Raw genomic sequence first — 18,837 nt, 5'->3', positions numbered from 1 at the left:
TTTTTAAATTGAAAGTTAGAAAAGGCCGTATACTGAAAAGAACTCTTCTACCCCTGTAACCTTAGTCTCCAGTTTCTTTTAGTAATTTATCATATCTTTTAGAGATCTGTTACATATTTAAGCATTTATATCAAGGGAGATTTAGTTCAGTTTTGCTTTTTAAAAATAAGGGAGGTTTAAATGCTAGTGAGAACTGTAGAGAGGGAGAAGCAGAAGAGACGAGAGAGAAGGGATAATTGGTGGAAGAAGTACATCTCTTATGTTGTGTCTGCATCCACCTTCTCTAGTTAAATGTCCATGGAAGTGTGGAAGTTAAGGGAACTTATGCCTGGTGGTTTCTTTTTTCTCTCTGCATTAGGAGCAAAGTTCAGGAAAATAGTGGGATGGGACCTCTAGCAAAGTGTAGGAGATCTGAAATAGCTAACTTAGGAAGTGGAAAGAATGCTAACTGGGGGGAAAACAGGGTGCTTACTAATATGAGTTCGTACTGGAGTCCAGTTGAATTTACAGGATGTAAATTGCGGTAGTCAGTCTCAGTGCTGTTTGATTTTTCCGTGCCATTTTTTGCCATGTCATTCCTTTATGCAGACAAATTTCTGACTGAACTGTGGGTACTCTTTATTAACATACTTAGATCATCAATGGAGAACCAGAACCCCCATGTACCTTGGCAGGGCTTCTCCCTTAATAAGCAAATATTAAGAAATTGCCTTCTTAAGGTATCCAGGTAATTCTGTGTCTCTAGAACCACCACGATACTAAATGGTACATAAAAACAGAGTATTCTTCATCAAACAATACATTAATATTCCTAAAAGGCTGATTGCATTTAGAATGGTTTGTTAAGAACTGGAATAACAGAAATCATTGGACTAAAATTCAAAATTTAGAGGTCAGGAAAACAGAAGTCTAAGAAAGGACTTTTCCAAGGTCATGTTGCTCATTTGTGTCAGTCTTGGGCTTCTAACCAGCTCTCACAATTCCTACTCTTTGTCAGTTACTGGCATGAAAATCCATTGACTTTTTATTGACCATTACAATTGTCAAACTGTGCTCCCATGGAACACTGGTGTTATCGTAATCAGATTCAAGCTATTCTATCACTAATATTGAATATGGTGATTATTTCAGAACTTGCAGAAAACAATTAGCTAATGGGAAGATAGTTTTTTGTTGCTACACACACACACACACACACACACACACATTTATTTTCTCTGTGTATGTGTGTGTGTATGTATAAGTTTTTATGCTTGCTACCACTTATTGGCTATAGACAGATTTCAGAACAAATATTGAAAAACATGAATTAATTATCTCCAGGTTAAGTTTAACAGCTTGTAGTTGAAGGATTCCTATAATTACTATTGTAATTTTTTTTTTTTTTTTTTTTTATCCTCACCCGAGGACATTTTTCCATTTTTTGTTCAGGTAGAGTGGGAGAGAGAGAGAGAAACATCGATGTGAAAGGAACACATCGAGTGGCTGCCACCCGCACAACCAACCAGGGCCGGGGACAAACTGCAACCGAGGTACGCGCCCTTAGTGGGAACCGAACCCGGGTCTCTCAGGACCGCAGGCCAACGCTCTGACCGCTGAACCAAACCGGCCAGGGCACTATTGTAATTTTTATCTTGCATACATGTTGGTAGTCATTTTTATTAGATATTCAGAAATAATTTAATCAAAGCCTAAGATGTAGTAGGCAGTTGTGCTTGGTTCTGGGGCTACAAAGAATAAGATTCCATTTTTTCCTACAGTTTATAGTTTAGATTAGAAATGGGAATGCAGGATTGGCAGTGATCAATCCTCCTTAAGCAAGAGAAGCAGGAAAGACTTTGCTGAAGGAGATGACATTTGAACTGAGTTTTATGGATAAGTAGGTTTTTCTACATGTAAAAGATGAGACTAAAATAAGCAATATTCATTAGGCAAATGGAAGAAGCCATTCTAATTAGAGAGAACTTTGTGAATGAAGTAACAGAAGGATATGAAAAGGCCTGTTAAATTCAAGTACTTAACAGCTGTTCAACGTGGCCAGAGGGTGGTGTGTGAATGCAGCCATAATTGAAGACTGAGGCAGAGAGGCATCAGAGACCCAATCAAGAATGGTCTTTGTTTATAATAGGAAATATAAATTTAATTCTTTAGGTGGTGGGGAAGCCTATAAAATGTTTAAGTAAGAAAATAACAATACAGTGGATTTTGTTATTATTAAAATAGAACTATAGTAAAGAAGGATAGATTGGGGGGGGAATCAAAGGGGGGAAAAGGAGAAACATCTGTAACAAAAATAAATTAATTATTTTTTTAAAAGATAGATTGTTGTCAGTCTGGAGGCAGGGGAACAAGTTAGGAGATTAATGGAATAATCCAGGCAAGAATTGAAGGCCTGAAGTAACCATAGGTAATAGAGATGGACAGGAACAAGTATCTAAAGACTATGATGGATTGGATTGAGAAGGAATTGAGATTGACCTCCTGGTTTTCAACTTGTGTAACTAGGCGGATGGATAAGATTCCTCTTGATGGGGAATACAGAACAGAAATAATCTGTTTGGAAAGGACAGCAGTGAGTTCCATGTGGATAGATTGATTTAGGAACCTGTTGGACATCCAGTAGGCTATAGGATATATTGGGTTGCACATAAAATTTTGGGAGTCATCAGCATATAAGTAAAACCATTAAAGTGACAAAATTGCCCCCGAGAGAACATTTAGAACAGGAATTTTTAACTTGAAATCCAAATAGCCTGAAATTACCCAAAATATTACACATGAGACTTTCGTTAAGGAAAGGTTCGTAGCTTTCTTCGGATTGTCAAAAGGGGCAATCATTTATTTAGTGTGAAAGGAGCCAAAGACAGAGCCTTTAGTATCTGCATTGTTTTTAAATGATGGGCAGGGATAGTGATCTCAGCAAAGAAGGCAGAAAAGGAACTAGTGTGTAGAGAGAATTGTGATATCAAAGCCCAAGGAGAATAGTCAAAACAGATGAGGACTAAAGAGTCATTGGCTTAGCAATTAGAAGATTGGTAAAATAATTCCAAAACAATATAGAATTAAATGTATTTGTATTTAATGAAGCTCCCCACAGTAACACCATGGTTTCTACGAATTGTAAAGAACATTAGCCTATAATAAAAGTTCAGATGCCTTAGTCAGGTGTCCAAGACTTTGTTAAATTTTCTCTTGCCTTTCCATTACAGTTTTATCTCTCACTTTAATATCTGAAATTTAAAACTAACCAAATCCATCTCTTCATGTTTTCTGAATACTTCATGCAGATCTTAGCTTCAGGCTTTTTGCTCCTGTTTTTCAGCCTGCCTGCCCTGTTCCCAACAAATTCTATCAGTCTTTCACAGTAAAGTTTGTTCTACTTCTTTTGTGCCTTTTTCTGATTGACCTATAGTAATTTCCCTCTTTATAGTCTAGTGGTATTTATTGTCTGTTCATTTTTGCAGTTAAAATTGTACTGTTTTGCATTGTTACTTTTGTTTTACATATTATTGCCTTCTTTTTTTCAGTGAGATTTTTCTTCTGAAGCTAGTATTACCTTACATTTCATCACACTCTAGTGACCGAATTTTCACATATTCATTACAGATACTAAAATATTTGAACGAATTTAACCTATGGCAAAATAGGGGGAAATGTCTTTAAGAAAAAATTCATATGATGCAATTCAAATTATACAGGAGTTATTTATGGATTATTATTATGAATTCCATTTCTGTGGGTAATCAAGAGTTGATTGTATATCAGAATGAATAAGATACTGACATAAGATATGGGTCTTATAAACTTTTGGCTTTTATTTGGAATTTTAGGGTGTTGAGTCAATCGAATTTGTTAAGTCAAACTTTTTTCTGTTTAAAGTTTTTTTCAAAATGCAAACATCTCTTGGATTTTAAAAGAAAAATACGCATATAAAATAAAAGACAAGTCTACAAAGTAGAAATTGCATATTACTAATATTTTATACTGTTGCCAAAGACATTCATGTTTTATAAGCATCTTGACCATTCATAAGTTATGTAGGTACCAGTGTGATTAAATACAAAGCTTAGTCACTAAAAATGCAAGTAACTCATTTTGGGAGCAAACTTCAGTGATATGGTCTTTTTAGTTTTGCTGAAGGATGAATTTAGCTTAATCATCTGACTTGAAACCAGTGTTTCTGTTTCTTTCATTTTTTGCTGGCAACTTTTGGCACAACCCAGGGCTGTAGCAGGAAAAGAAGATAAGCAAGGTTGCATTGCTTTGTTCTAGAATCAGAAAAATTAAAACACTTTTATAATTAAGGGAAATAGATGTTAGATACTGCCAAGTGGGTCTCATTGTTCTTGAGCAGATATCTGCTCAACAACAATCCCAAATTTTAGTTACCTGACAGGAGGGAGAAATCCATGTTACATCTTAGTGAGCCAAATTGACTAACAAATATGTCTAGGCTTTTTTTTTTTTTTTCAGGAATCACAATATAGATTTCTGTGGAAGTGCAGTTTTTGTGCTTATCCTCACACCATAATTTAAGCACTTTTTAAAAAACAAAACATTTTGACCATTTTTATAAAGAAGCAAAGTTTTTTCTTTTTAAAAGATCTTTTATTTTTCTGTTGTAGTTGATGTACAATGTTATATTAGTTTCAGATATACAACTCTGTGATTAGACATTTTTATAACTTACAAAGTGATCACCCTGATAAATCTAGTACCCACCTGGCACCATAGTACATAGTTATTACAGTATTATTGAATATATTTCCTATGCTGTACTTTTATATCCTCATGACTATACTGTAACTACCAATTTGTACTTCTTTTTAAAAATTTATCATTATTGTTTTTTTCCAATTTTTATTAATTCATTTTTGTTACAGATGAATTTATCTTTATTGTTGAAAGTATTAACAGATGTCCTCCTTTTTTTCTCCATTGACACCCTCCTCCTCACTCTCATCCCCCCTCCCCACCTTCACCACACTGTTGTCTGTGTCCATTGGTTATGCATATATGCATGTAAGTTTTTTGATTTATCTCTTCTCCCCCGCCATCCTCCACCCAACCCTTCCCTCTGAGATTTGTCAGTCTCTTTCCTACTTCCATGTCTCTGGATCTATTTTGTTGGCTTATTTTGTTCATTATATTCCACAAATAAATGAGATCATGTATTTGTCTTTCTCTGACTGGCTTATTTTGCTTAGCATAATGCTCTCCAGTTCCCTCCATGTCGTCTCAAAGGGTAAGAGATCTTTCTTTTTTACAGCTGCATAGTATTCCATTATGTAAATGTACCACAGCCTTTTTAACCACTCATTGACTGATGGGCACTTGAGCTGTTTCCAGATCTAGCACTGCTATGAACACGGGGGTGCATATATTCTTTCTGATTGGTGTTTCAGGATTCTTAGGAGGTGTATTCCTAGAAGTGGGATCACTGGGTCAAATGGCAGTTCCATTTTTAATTTTTTGAGGAAACACCATATTGTTTTCCACAGTGGCTGCAGCAGTCTGCATTCCCACCAACTGTGTAAAGCAAAGTTCTTTTCATAAACATTACTGTTTGTTGCATAGGAATATAACAAACATTAAGATGAAGATGGTGAGGAGAAAATAAGCTCACTCACTAAGTAGATCTACTCCTTCAAAGCTATCTCAGTGTTCCTCAGCCCAATTCATGCCTCCTTACTATGTCTAACATCACATTTCCTAGACCTTCCAGGTCATTTGGCCTTATTAAATTATGAATCATAAAACAGCTGTCACGGACATTCTTACTTTATAATAAAAACTTTATTAAAAATTTTAGGGAAAAATAAATGTAGCACAGTTAAGATTTTATTATCTATTAATTAAAAATGGTAGAATGCAAATTAATTCTTTTCATATTTTATCCTCACACGAGGACATTTTTCCATTTTTGTTCAGATAGAGTGGGAGGGAGAGAGGAAGAGAGAGAAATATTGATGTGAAAGGGACATGTTGAGTGGCTGCCTCCCACATGACCCCAACCAGGGCCGAGGATGAATTGCAACCGAGGTACCTGCCCTTGACCGGAATCAATCCCATGACTCATTGGTCTGTGGGCTGAAGCTCTACCGCTGAGCCAAACCAGCCAGGGCTTACTTTCTTATTTTAGAAGGCATTTTACCCAAGGGCACATGGATATGTGTTGGTTATTCCAGAGGACAAAGAAAAAATTGAGAGACTTTATGTACTTCAGAATTTTTTTATTATACACACTTGACTACCCGACTTTAAGGGAAGAAAACAGTCAAGTCACTAGGTAGGAAGACTAGATTCTAGGTACCATGCTGGTCAATAGTAGTCTGAGGGATAAATCAAAACATTTGATCTTTGGTGGCTTGAATTGCCTGTTACCTAATGCAATCATTGAGTCTAAACGTAAGAAGTCTCTGGAATCATGCTGTCCAATAGAAATATAAGACGACCTACGCATGTATACTTTTAAATTTTCTAGTAACCACACTAAACAAAAGGAAACAGGTGAAATTGCCTTCAATAATATATTTAATACAGTAAATCCAAAATATTTCAATGTATAATCAATATTTTTTAAAAATTAAGAAATGTTTTACATTTTGTGCTAAGTCTGAAATTCAGTGTGTATTACACCTAAAGCACATTTCAATTTGGATTTAGCCACATTTCAGGTGCTCAGTAGCTACATGTGGCTAAAGACTGTAGTAGACGGTGTTATCTCTAGAACAGCGAGGCTTTGTGTGCCCATGACATTGAGAAATAGAACTTCCCTCGTATCTAGTGTAAAATATTAAGTTACATACCTTAGAGGATACCTACATCTGCTGGCCAAGTAAGCCTCTAATATAGGTTAGTTTTGGGACTAGTCATTTTCATGAACAGGATGAATACTTTTTTAGTTTAGCTTAATCACTGTTTGGTAAAATATTCATGAGTTTCTACTTTTTCTGTAGATTTGATTCATTTGCCTAAGGCCAAACATATTCTTCCACATCTAAATTCTATAACTTTATGTAATATAAAGAAAAATAGTTTTATTTTTAAGATCTATACTCAATGGCTAGAAATCTGTGACTATATATTCTGAACTTTATTAAGAAAAATGATAATACATACCTTACTCTTTACAATATTAAACAATTTTAAATGGGGCTGTCATATTCTGATATGCATTTTCTTTTGTATTTTAAGGATATGGAATATTACCTTGTAAAATGGAAAGGATGGCCAGATTCTACAAATACTTGGGAACCTTTGCAAAATCTCAAGTGCCCATTACTACTTCAGCAATTCTCTAATGACAAGCATAATTATTTATCTCGTGTAAAGAAAGGCAAAGCAATAACTCTAAACAATAACAAAACTTTGAAACCTGCCATTGCTGAATACATTGTAAAGAAGGCTAAACAAAGGATAGCTCTGCAGAGATGGCAAGATGAACTCAACAGAAGAAAAAATCATAAAGGAATGATTTTTGTTGAAAATACTGTTGACTTAGAGGGCCCACCTTCAGACTTCTACTACATTAATGAATACAAACCTACTCCTGGAATCAGCTTAGTAAATGAAGCTACCTTCGGTTGTTCATGCACAGATTGCTTCTTTGAGAAATGTTGTCCTGCTGAAGCTGGAGTTCTTTTGGCTTACAATAAAAACCAACAAATTAAAATCCCACCTGGTACCCCTATTTATGAATGCAACTCAAGATGTCAGTGTGGACCTGATTGTCCCAATAGGATTGTACAAAAAGGCACGCAGTATTCACTTTGCATCTTTCGAACTAGCAATGGCTGCGGCTGGGGTGTAAAAACCCTTGTGAAGATTAAAAGAATGAGTTTTGTCATGGAATATGTTGGAGAGGTACGTTCAACTTATCACATAGCAAATACTGTGTGTGGAAGATTTACACTTTTGAAAGGCTAGCTTTCTACCTCAGTAACAAATATTTGGTAAATATTGATATAATGTGCAAATATGCAGAAATTTCAGATTTAAGAGAAGAGTCCAATAGCAAGGGGTCAAGGGGGGGAAAAGAGGGACATCTGTAATACATTCAACAATAAAGATACATTTAAAAATATATATATATAAACTTGAATAAAAATTATAAATATTGATAAATAAAAAAGATACAGTCATCTTTCAACAAACACCTATTTATAGTTAATGGAAGTGGTATTTATAAATTTTAAAGTATGACAACTATTTTTACACAAAATTCCTAAGAAGAAAATTGAATCTAAACACATACTTGAAACTTTTTTTTCTTTATAGATTTTAGAGAGAGAGGAAGGGAGACGGAGAGAGAGAGAGAAACATCTATGAGAGAGAACATTGATTGGCTGCCTTCTGCATGCCCCCTACTGGGCATTGGGCTTACAACCTGGGTATGTGCCCTGACCAGGAATCAAAACAGCGACCTCTTGGTGCATGGGTCAATGCTCAACCACTAAGCCACACCAGCCAGGCTAACTTTGAAACTTTTAAATTATAATTTACTTCATTCATTTGACCAAATATTGGTTAAGTTTATTTGCCACAACTCAATTTTAGCTCAACTTGAAAAATACTGTAGAGTAGACCAGTGCTTCATGGGCAAGTTTTGTAGGATAAACGTAAAAGCATTTAATGTGTCCATAAGAAAATCCAAAACCTTTGCATCTGTAACTCAGCTACAAAGATTATTTTCTACATTACCAAATACTAAACAAATTTATTTATATACATATAATGTACATATATACAAAAGTAATGTTTCCTATGTACCACTTACTATTCTAAGCACCTTATGAATGAACACATTAATTCTCTCAACTCCGAGGTAGTGGTATCATCTCCATTGTTATAGACAAGGAAACTGAGGCACAGAGAAGTTAAGTACCTTGCCCAAGGTCACATAGTAGTAAAGAAGAGCCAAGATTCAAAACCAAGGCTTCAAAATCAGTGCACTTCACCCCTGCACTACACTTCCTCCAACTGAAGAGTGGTTTACTTTGTGACTAGAAAAATATGAGTATGACTGCATATCTGGGGTTGTCAAATCTGACTTTTAAAACTTGTTTGGAATTGGATCACCTAACTTTGAGATTAAGTTGGATCCATATTTTTTTTAGACAATGGCAGATTATTATAAATCACTGTTTAGGATACTAGATCTTGTATAACTCATTTTTCTCTTTTTTGGCTTAATCAATGCAGCAGCTAAAATCTGGTTGACACCATAAATCACTGTAGACATCTTTTATTTCTTAAGCAGAGCATGTGGTAAATCTGTGTTGTTAAGAGTAGATCTGTAAATGATGGTTTTGAACTGCCAAATTTCATGAAGACAACCTATTCTTATAAAACGAAATTTTCCATACAGTTGACTGTAAATATAACATACCTTCTCTCCTCTATTTTGTAATAAGTTTCCATTTGTAACTGCACACAGATTAGTTGTAGGAAAAATATCCCTTTATAGCGTATATACTTGTAAACTTACTGCTTTGCGTTCTATGTCCTACAGAGAACTAAAGTTGTGTAGCTTTTTGAACATCTCATTAGCTTAGAATCAAAGTAGTACATGGTTTCAACTTGTTAATTGTTGAGTTGTCCTAATTCCTGTTTAAACACTTATAATTCTTTAGCCCCATCATTTCTCCTCCTTTGTTTTCCAACCTTTCTGTCTAGCTCGTGAATGTGTGTTTTGATGACACTTTACTTTCTTTTTAAGCATTTGTAGCCTCTAATATGTTAATAGATTTATGGATGAGAGTTTTTTCAGTTTAGCAATAGCTCTATAATATACTATAGTTTTTAATTTTTAGGTAATCACAAGTGAAGAAGCTGAAAGACGGGGGCAGTTATATGACAACAAAGGAATCACATACCTCTTTGATCTGGACTATGAATCTGATGAATTCACAGTGGATGCAGCCCGATATGGAAATGTGTCTCATTTTGTGAATCACAGTGTAAGGAATACTGAAAGTGTAGCAGGACTAATTAACTTAGTACTGCATTAAATGATCTTCCATAGTTGAGGAAATAATTATCTTTGAACTACAGACCCTTTTAATATTACCAGAGTATTTTAGTACAAGGGCTTCTTCTGTTAAGTCATGGTACTAGTGCTGTATTAGAAAAATTTATTAGGAAAATTCAAAATGCAAATATCATTCATTTTGCAAGTCTTTACAAATGTTACTTCATTTAAACTTTCCAACAACTTTATAAAATAGGTATTATCCTCATAGAGGAGGGAATTAATGAGCAGAGGAGTTAAGAGGTAGAAAGTTTAAGGAACACATACAACTATATAGGCGTCTCACAGAAGTTAACAGCTAATTTTTAAGATATGCAACTAAGGATAATTGTATTCTCTTAAAATGTAAACATGTTAATATTTTTATAAGATACATGAATTTGTAGAGTATTGAAGTATTTAGGGCTATTTTTCTAAATTTTTAGTATTCTCCGGACTTTTTTTTTTTTTATCCTCACCCGAGGACATTTTTCGATATTTTGTTCAGATAGAGTGAGAGGGGGAGAGAGAGAGAGAAACATCGACGTTTAAGCGACACATCGAGTGGTTGCCACCCACATGACCCAACCAGGGCTGGGGACAAACTGCAACCAAGGTACGTGCCCTTAGCGGGAACCGAACCCGGGTCTCTCCGGACCGCAGGCCGACGCTCTAACCGCTGAGCCAAACCGGCCAGGGCTAAATTTTTAGTATTCTTAGTGTTGGAAAACAACTTAGAATACCACTGGAACCTTAACTCCAGAATCTTATACTCTAAAAACTATTTCCAGAAATAAGGGACATTAATAGTTATTGAGTACCTCCTAAGTGCCTGGTAGATAACATAGTATTAGTCTTATGAGTTTGACATTTCTATTTTATAGATTACAAGGAAATAAATGTACCTCAGAGAGTAAGTTATATAGCTGACCATATAAGGAAATAGACTGTGTTAAACTTTTGATTTTACAAGAAGAAACTAATTTATGATTGTGTGAAATGCCAGCATCCTCCTGATTCCCTTGTTTTCTGATTTATTTAAACTTTTACTTTAATTTTTTTCTTAATAAAAAATTCGAAATACTCTCAAAATAGATATATTCTATTCAAGGACAATTAGAGACTTATTTCGGTTCCTTAGTATTATTCACTGGATCTTTCTTCTTACATATTCCAGAATTTAGTGTGGAGTTCTCAATATATCAAACAATTCCAACAAGAATTTAAGCAATGAAACCCCATGCAATATGAAATTTGAGTTCTAGAGTGCTGACTTGATCCCCCCCCCCTTTTTTTTGTTGTTCAGATAGAGTGGGAGGGAGAGAGAGAGAGAGAGAGAGAAACATAGACGTGAAAGGGACACATCGAGTGGTTGCCACCCACACGACCCATCCAGGGCCGGGTACAAACTGCAACCGAGGTACACACCCTTAGCGGGAACCGAACCCAGGTCTCTGGATTGCAGGCCGATGCTCTAACCGCTGAACCAAATCGGCCAGGGCGATTTTTTTTTTTTCTTTATTGATTTTAGAGAGGGGGGGAAGAGAGAGAGAGAGAGAGATAGAAACAACAATGAAAGAGAACATAAATTGGCCGCCTCCTGCATGCCCCCCACTAGGGATTGGGCCCACAACCTGGGCATGTGCCCTCACTGGGAATCGAACAGGCAACCTCTTGGTGCATGGGTCAACGCTCAACCACTGAGCCACATCGGCTGTGCCTGACTTGATTTTTTAAATGCAGTTGTTCTAATTCTTTAAATATGCTTTACTGAGATATTAACAGGTGAACTGATAATGTTATCTGATTTACAGTAACATTCTCCAGAAAAATTAAAAAGTCAGGAATAGATGAAACAAGATTGGCAAAAATGTTAATAATTGTTGAAGCTGCATAGTGGGTACATATGAACTTACTGTATTATTTTCTTTAGTTTGATGTATGTCTGAAATTTTCTGTAAGTTTGAAAACAGTTTTTTTAAATGTTCATGTCTCAGAGACCTCTTAAGTAATCAACTTAATTTCTAGTACATCTTAAAAAACAAATATTCTGGGCAATTGAAATTTTATATGAAGGTAGAACTAGCTAGAGTTCATTCACGTCATTTTTACTCAAATGGGTTCTAACATTCTTTTTTAGTGTGACCCAAATCTTCAGGTGTTCAATGTTTTCATTGATAACCTTGATACTCGTCTTCCTCGAATAGCACTATTTTCCACAAGAACCATAAATGCTGGAGAAGAACTCACTTTTGATTATCAAATGAAAGGTACGGTTTTTAAGTACAGTTTTGTTGGTGTTAAGTTGTTTTAGTATGAAGAATCTATTCAAGAGAAGAAAATACTTTAGATCATCTGGACCAAACTGATACTAGAAATGAGGCTGTAAGTTTGTCTTTTTACTCAAGGTCTCAAAGCTAATCTGACAGAGCTAAAACTGGAATCCATGTCTGCCTGACTTTGAGCTGAATAATGTTATTTCTTCTACATGATGTTGCCAATTGCTTTTTTCAGAACTTCCATTATGGAAGCTTATTTATTATAATATCTTTTCACAATATTACTTGTATTTAAAAAATTGTAAGCCTACATTTCTGTATTTTTACTAAGAGATGGATATTTGAAAGATTGAAAATGTGATTTAAATCACACATGAACTTATTCCATCTATACTGGAATTTGACTTTTAAGAACATTTAGTTCTGTTTACTTTATTGTGATAAATATAAGTGTTTTCTTTCCATTGCATGATGCCTTTTACATATTGTTACTACTTGATTTCACTTTATGGCTCTTAAATATATGAAATGAATAATTGTATGTTGGATTTTCCCAGTAAGTTTCATCATTTTAGAAATCCATTCTCAAAAATATGAGCTAATAACATACACTTTACCTCTTGTTAGCCTACACCATCCTTTCAATTCATAATGATTTGTCTCTGAATATTTACATTTATTTAAAGCCAATCGAAAAATTGTAACTCATTCTGAATTGTCTTTAACTATCTTTCTCCTATATTTCTTTTTCTACATATTCAGGTTCTGGAGATACATCTTCTGATTCTGTTGACTACAGCCCAGCCAAAAAGAGAGTCAGAACTGTGTGCAGATGTGGAGCTGTGACTTGCAGAGGTTACCTCAACTGACTTTTCAGGAAATAGAGCTAAAGATAAATGTAGTTTTGTTTTTTCCTAATGTTAACATTTTTAAAAATAAATATTTGGGACTCTTTTCATATTATCAAGATTATATACCACATTAATTTACAATTCCTATTTCAAACTATTGGCCAAAATGCATTACTGATGCTTCTGAAGAGAGGAACACAGGGTCACATAGGCCAATTTGAAGTATACCTAATTAGTGGTTAAATACCAAACAAGAAAGGAAAACTACAGCATATACATACTTAAGAAGTCTGTATGAAGAGAGAAATGCCTCCTTTGGTGTTTTAAGTATTAAACCGATAATGCCATAGTCCCTAAGATTAAACATTCAAGTTGCCATACACCTTGAATTTAGAGAAATAGTTAATTCAGTTTGGCCAAATATACAAAGTTCTATTTTTGTTATTATGTTGTCATTCCTGTTTACCTATTTATTACTGTAAATACTGTACTTTTATTGGAGACAAATAGGTGATACTGAATTATACCCTATTTTCTACTTCTTTTATTAAAACATTGAAATTTTAATGATATTGAAATTTAAGGTCTAAAATTAAATGTGAAAAGTTACCGTTTGATTTCATATTTTGAAGCAGTTTAGACCATTATTGAAGGGTCTGTGTTTGAACCAGTAATTCTTAAAGGTTTTTTAATCCTGTAGAAGAAAAATCTCCAAAAAGCTCTAAAATTCTAGAATGGCTGGCCATTTTGCCACTTGTAAATGATACAGTGGTGGGTCCATGGGACGTTTTTTGAAGTACCGGGCAGGGGAAATGGAGTGCTTTAAGGGCCCTTTTCAAACATGAATTTGGATAATCCTGTCGAGTACCTCTGTTCTAAACAGTTAAACAAGATGCCCCTGAGAGCAGCTGTGCCTAACACAACATTAACATAACATTTTCTGAATTTCAGGCTATTGGAACATCTCCTTTCCACCAAATTTAACTATTTTTATATTTCCTGCAAGCTCTTCTTTAAAAATAATCTATATTTTGAACTGGTACTTATTTTATATATGAAATTTTTAAAAGCGATAAAGCTAAACTTGGCTTGGCCAAAATGTGTGCCCGAATTATGAGATTGTTTATTACTTGAACTATGAAGAAGTACATTCATTGTTGGTTTTGTTTGTTTTCGTGAATAGTAAAACCTCAATCAGAAAAAAACTATTTTCATCTCTTTCTGATTCTGGATTTTCTAATCATGGTGTCCAACATAAAGGTAAATGCAGCAAATAAATCTAGCTTTTGGTATTCATTCCTAAACTATTGCCCTAGGATTTAATGATCTACAATATTAGCTTAGATAAAACTGAACTCACTTCACAAATGCAGCATTTCAAATATCTTCTTAACCCTTTACCTCTTTTTTGGTAGAATCTATACTTCATTATTATATTGGTATTACATGCCTTTGCTCTTTCATAATATAGGGTAAATTGTTTACATGTTTAGAGCCTCAGAGTATATAGACACTAATCAAAATTTGCAGGTGTCGAGAAATATTATTTTTGTGACATTTCATGTTTATGAAAAAATAGTCACATGGTATCAGAGGTGAGAGAGCGTCATTGATTTTACAGGTTGTTCCCAGTGGCCAAGCATTCTTTGAATTATAATTGGTAAGTTTAAAGATGTAATTCTCACATTCTTTTTAAAAAGTCAGTGTTTTACTTTATGTTGTCTACTTTTTGTGTTAAAAAATAAAACTGGAGGGCAAAGGGAAAATGGCTATTTTTAGTTAACTTGTTTATTAATAGAAATTTAATGAGTCTTTGAGATTTTAATTACCTGCTACCCTTATGTTATTGAAAAGCTGAACGTAAGCAGTAGAATAGAAGCTATTTAAATGAAGCTGTTAGGAGCTTTAACTATTTTAAAGTTTAGCTTCTTTACATTAGTTTCCTAAGTTGTCAATTTTTTCTGTCAATGTAAAGCGAATATAAAGGTAATATTTAAATGAAGTTTAAACTGTCGGTCCACTGTACAAATTGTACTAATACTATTGTTTTCAGTATCTACATATGAGGATTGTGATACACAGTTAGTAATCTCAGGGTTTTTTCCCTCATATATGCAACATCTAGACAGCACTTATTCTTATAGTTCAACAGTTTTTCTTTAGCAAATAAATTTAGTTTAGCATTTGATTTTCTATTTATCATGGGTTAGCTTTGTTTCGGAATTTTTTTAGATTTTTGGCTAGGCAATATGCTGAATGCTTTACATATGTTATTTCCTTTTTTTCTTCTTTAAATCTTTATTGTTGAAAGTGTTTCTGAATATTTTAACTGTCTTTTTCAGTAAGGCCACAAAAAGGGAAGAAAAATACTGATGTATTCCTGACTACCTGCTATTGAGATTAACCAAAGGTTTATATACCATTCTTTTCAATGTTACATCCCTTTCTTAAAAATTTATCGTCATGGTTCATGCATTTGGATATTAAAGTATAATTTTACATTTAGCATAATGTGGGTGGATATTTCTAAAAATTTTTGAGTATTATAGTCACCAGTTATTTAAACCAGTTTTGCTAAGTTCTGCCTAGAACTGCCAAGGAATTTTAGAATTAGAGCTAGTATTTCTTGAGAAGTCTTAGGCTTTTATGTGTACTCACATGCTTCTCATAAATCTATGAGGTTGGTGCTATTGTCCCTGTAGTACACCAAAGGAAGTAGGTTTAGACTGATTAGGTAACGTCAACATGCCCAAGATCACCCAGTTAGGAGGCAGTCAACTATACCTATTAATTTAACCAATTTCAGGCACACTTTTAAAAAAAAATCTATTTCTACTGTTAGTTTAAACAAACTTCTAAGCCTTGGATTCCTCTCTAAGACAAATGTGGCTAGCCACTGGATTTCTTCTGTGATATATCTTGGCATTTTGAAACGTTTTGCCCTTACAATACTTTATAGTTCTTGAAGTAAAAAATCAAGTAGCACCTGGCCGGTATAGCTCAGTGGTTGAGTGTCGACCCATGCACCAAGAGGTCACCAGTTCGATTCCCAGTCAGGGCACATGCCCAGGTTGTGGGCCAAATCCCCAGTCAGGGGCATGCAGGAGGCGGCCGGTCGATGTTCTCTCTCTCATTGATGTTTCCTTCTCCCTTCTTCTCTTTCTAAAATCAATGGAGAAAAAATAAAAATAAATCAAATTATCTACTATAATTAATTCTGCCCACTGTTAGGCTCTTTTTGAGAGACCTAATTGCATAGTGATTAAGAACATAGACTTTAGGGCCTGAATTACCTGTATTTGAGTCCTGGCTTCACCTTTTTTCCTGGATAATTTTTAACCTGAGGATATTTTTTCCATTGATTTTTAGATAGAATGGAAAGGACGGGGGAGAAAGAAACATTGATGTGAGACATCAATTGGTTGCCTCCCGCAAGACCCCAATCAGGGCTGAGGATTGAACCTGCAATCCAGATATGTGCCCTTCACTGGAAATTGAACCCAGGATCCTTTGGTCTACTGGCCGATGCTCAAACTGCTGAACCAAATCAGCCAGGGCCTGGCTTTACCCTTACTGGGTATGTGAACTAACCTGTCTATGCCTTAGCTAATAACTCTATTGACATACCTCAAAGGGTGTTGTGAAGATTAAAGGAGTTAATATACAGTGTGTAAGAGTTAAGCATTATCACAGAGTAAGCACATGTATTAGCTGTAATTATTCTGTACTTCAAGTACAAAGTAGGAACCTGACTTTGACATCTTTTGTGATCACTACAAGTGTTTTGATCAAAGTCTGTTCTAATGCTCTTAGTCTTTAAATTCATTCAGCCAGCATTTATTATTCCAGACCCACATATAAAACAATGAAAATGTGGCAGTATTATATATTCAGAAGAATGTTTACAGGCTTGTTTTGAACAACCCTCCCTTGGATCATAAGCTATAGTATTAAGATGGAATCTTAAGTGTCAGTATGTACAATGTATACATTTGATTACATGATTTATGATAGTGAATTAGAACTAATTTTTAGAGCTATAAATAAAACATGAAGTCTCTGGGTTTCAGTAATGGGCCTGTTGTAGTTATAACCAAATATTCAACCAGTGATTTGCAGTCTTTATTGGTTCTCTTCAGAGATTTTATATTCACTTGGAATTTAGGAAATAGTTCTCAGATGGGAGGTGGGCAAAATGGAATGAAGACAACTCTAATCCTGTCCCTCATACTAAGTCTGTAGAGTGTATTTCATCCAATACTCAGCAGCAGCAGCTGAGCTAGAAAAAAGGGGTCAGGCTCTGGCCGGTTTGGCTCAGCGGTTGGAACATTGGCCTGCGGTCTGGAGAGACCTGGGTTCAGTTTCCGCTAGGGGCGCGTACCTTGGTTGGGTTGCAGTTTGTCCCCAGCCCTGGTTGGGTCGTGTGGGTGGCAACCACTCGATGTGTCCCTTTCACGTCGATGTTTCTCTCTCTCTCTCTCTCCCTCCTACTCTATCTGAACAAAAATGTCAAAAATGTCCTCAGTTGAGGATTAAAAAAAAAAAAAGGGTCAGTGTTCTTGTAAAACTCCTTTTATCCTTCCTTTTATTACTTTTCCCCAGGTACCTTACTATGCTCAGACCATTCCCAATTGGTGTACATGTTAATAAAGTTTACTGTTGAGTAATTTAGAGACTCTTACCTAAAATTGTGACCCAACATGTCCTCAAAGACCAATCAGAAATGACCGGGCCCTTACTCTCAGCCCTATCCCTTTATAACCATGTTAGTTTCTTCTCCTCATCCCTCCTCTTGTGCCGGTTGCTTAGCTAAAATGTGAAGTCTAGGTGTCACTGTCCACTGCCCCCCCACCCCCACCATGTAAATGGATAGGCAAATTTGTCCTCCCAACACACACCCTTCTGGAGAAGTGAGGGCTGACTTCCTGGTTCCTCTTGGCATTGCTTCCTTTGAGTACCAAATTTATTTTCTTCTCCCACTAACTCTAAGTCTTGTGGATATAATACTTGTCTAATTACCTTGCAGTATGGTAATAATGCATATCATTGTTAGTGAACTGACCTACAAATGGTTTTAGAGACTCCACTTCATTTTAAGTGAAATCTCTGCTCTTGCTGCCCTCATCTACAAAATGTTAGCATACCAAAGTGCTTATTAATGTTAATAAAAATTTATTAAGTACACATATATAACTGTGCAAAAGCATATCCTGTTGATGGACTTTAGAAATATTGAATGACTCAGAATGACACACATATTTTTGCCATTTAATTATTTCTTTTAGGTCCTAGTTTTTCTAGTTTTAATTTTACCACCATATTCACACCAACGTTCTTAAGTGGTGTAACATCTTTTGAGGTAACTAGGGGGCTGACTTTTCCTATAGCCATCAGTTTATAGTAATAGGTCCAAGTTTATTCTTTTCAATTTGAAGTATTTTTATGACCCAGGATATGGTCTGTCTTGGTGAATGTCCCATGCGCTCTTGAAAAGCATGTATTCTGTTGTTGGATGGAATATCAGATCCATTTGGTTCATGGGTTATTCATGTTATTAACATGAATATTTTATTCATGTCTTCTCTGTCCTTGCTGATTTACTGTAAGCTAATTGTTACTGTGAGAGGAATGCTCAAGTTTTGGCTGTCATCATACATTAGGTTGTTGTCTTTCAGTTGTTTGTGCTTTGTACACG

At 35.1% G+C, this 18,837-nt stretch overlaps 1 protein-coding gene across 2 annotated transcripts in view; it reads left to right on the top strand.

Annotated features, from left to right (window-relative positions):
* The window catches only part of SUV39H2 (suppressor of variegation 3-9 homolog 2), a 40,696-nt gene that overhangs the window by 13,661 nt on the left and 8,198 nt on the right, over positions 1-18,837 (top strand). The window contains exons 2-7 of one of the 2 annotated variants that reach the window (XR_004961972.1): positions 7,198-7,866; positions 9,816-9,962; positions 12,153-12,282; positions 13,054-13,189; positions 14,764-14,802; positions 15,485-15,552. Coding sequence is in view for 1 of the 2 variants with exons in the window: in XM_036281190.1 (XP_036137083.1) it covers positions 7,198-7,866; positions 9,816-9,962; positions 12,153-12,282; positions 13,054-13,160 (1,053 nt within the window). In the remaining variant the exon portion in view is untranslated. Of the gene's footprint in view, positions 1-7,197; positions 7,867-9,815; positions 9,963-12,152; positions 12,283-13,053; positions 13,743-14,763; positions 14,803-15,484; positions 15,553-18,837 lie in introns of those variants that run through there. The other variant, XM_036281190.1, reaches the window with a different exon arrangement.

The sequence above is a fragment of the Molossus molossus genome, unplaced genomic scaffold (genome assembly GCF_014108415.1).
Source record: "Molossus molossus isolate mMolMol1 unplaced genomic scaffold, mMolMol1.p scaffold_m16_p_32, whole genome shotgun sequence".
Classification (NCBI taxonomy): Eukaryota; Metazoa; Chordata; class Mammalia; order Chiroptera; family Molossidae; genus Molossus; species Molossus molossus.
This window is presented reverse-complemented; position numbering and strand designations above follow the sequence as displayed.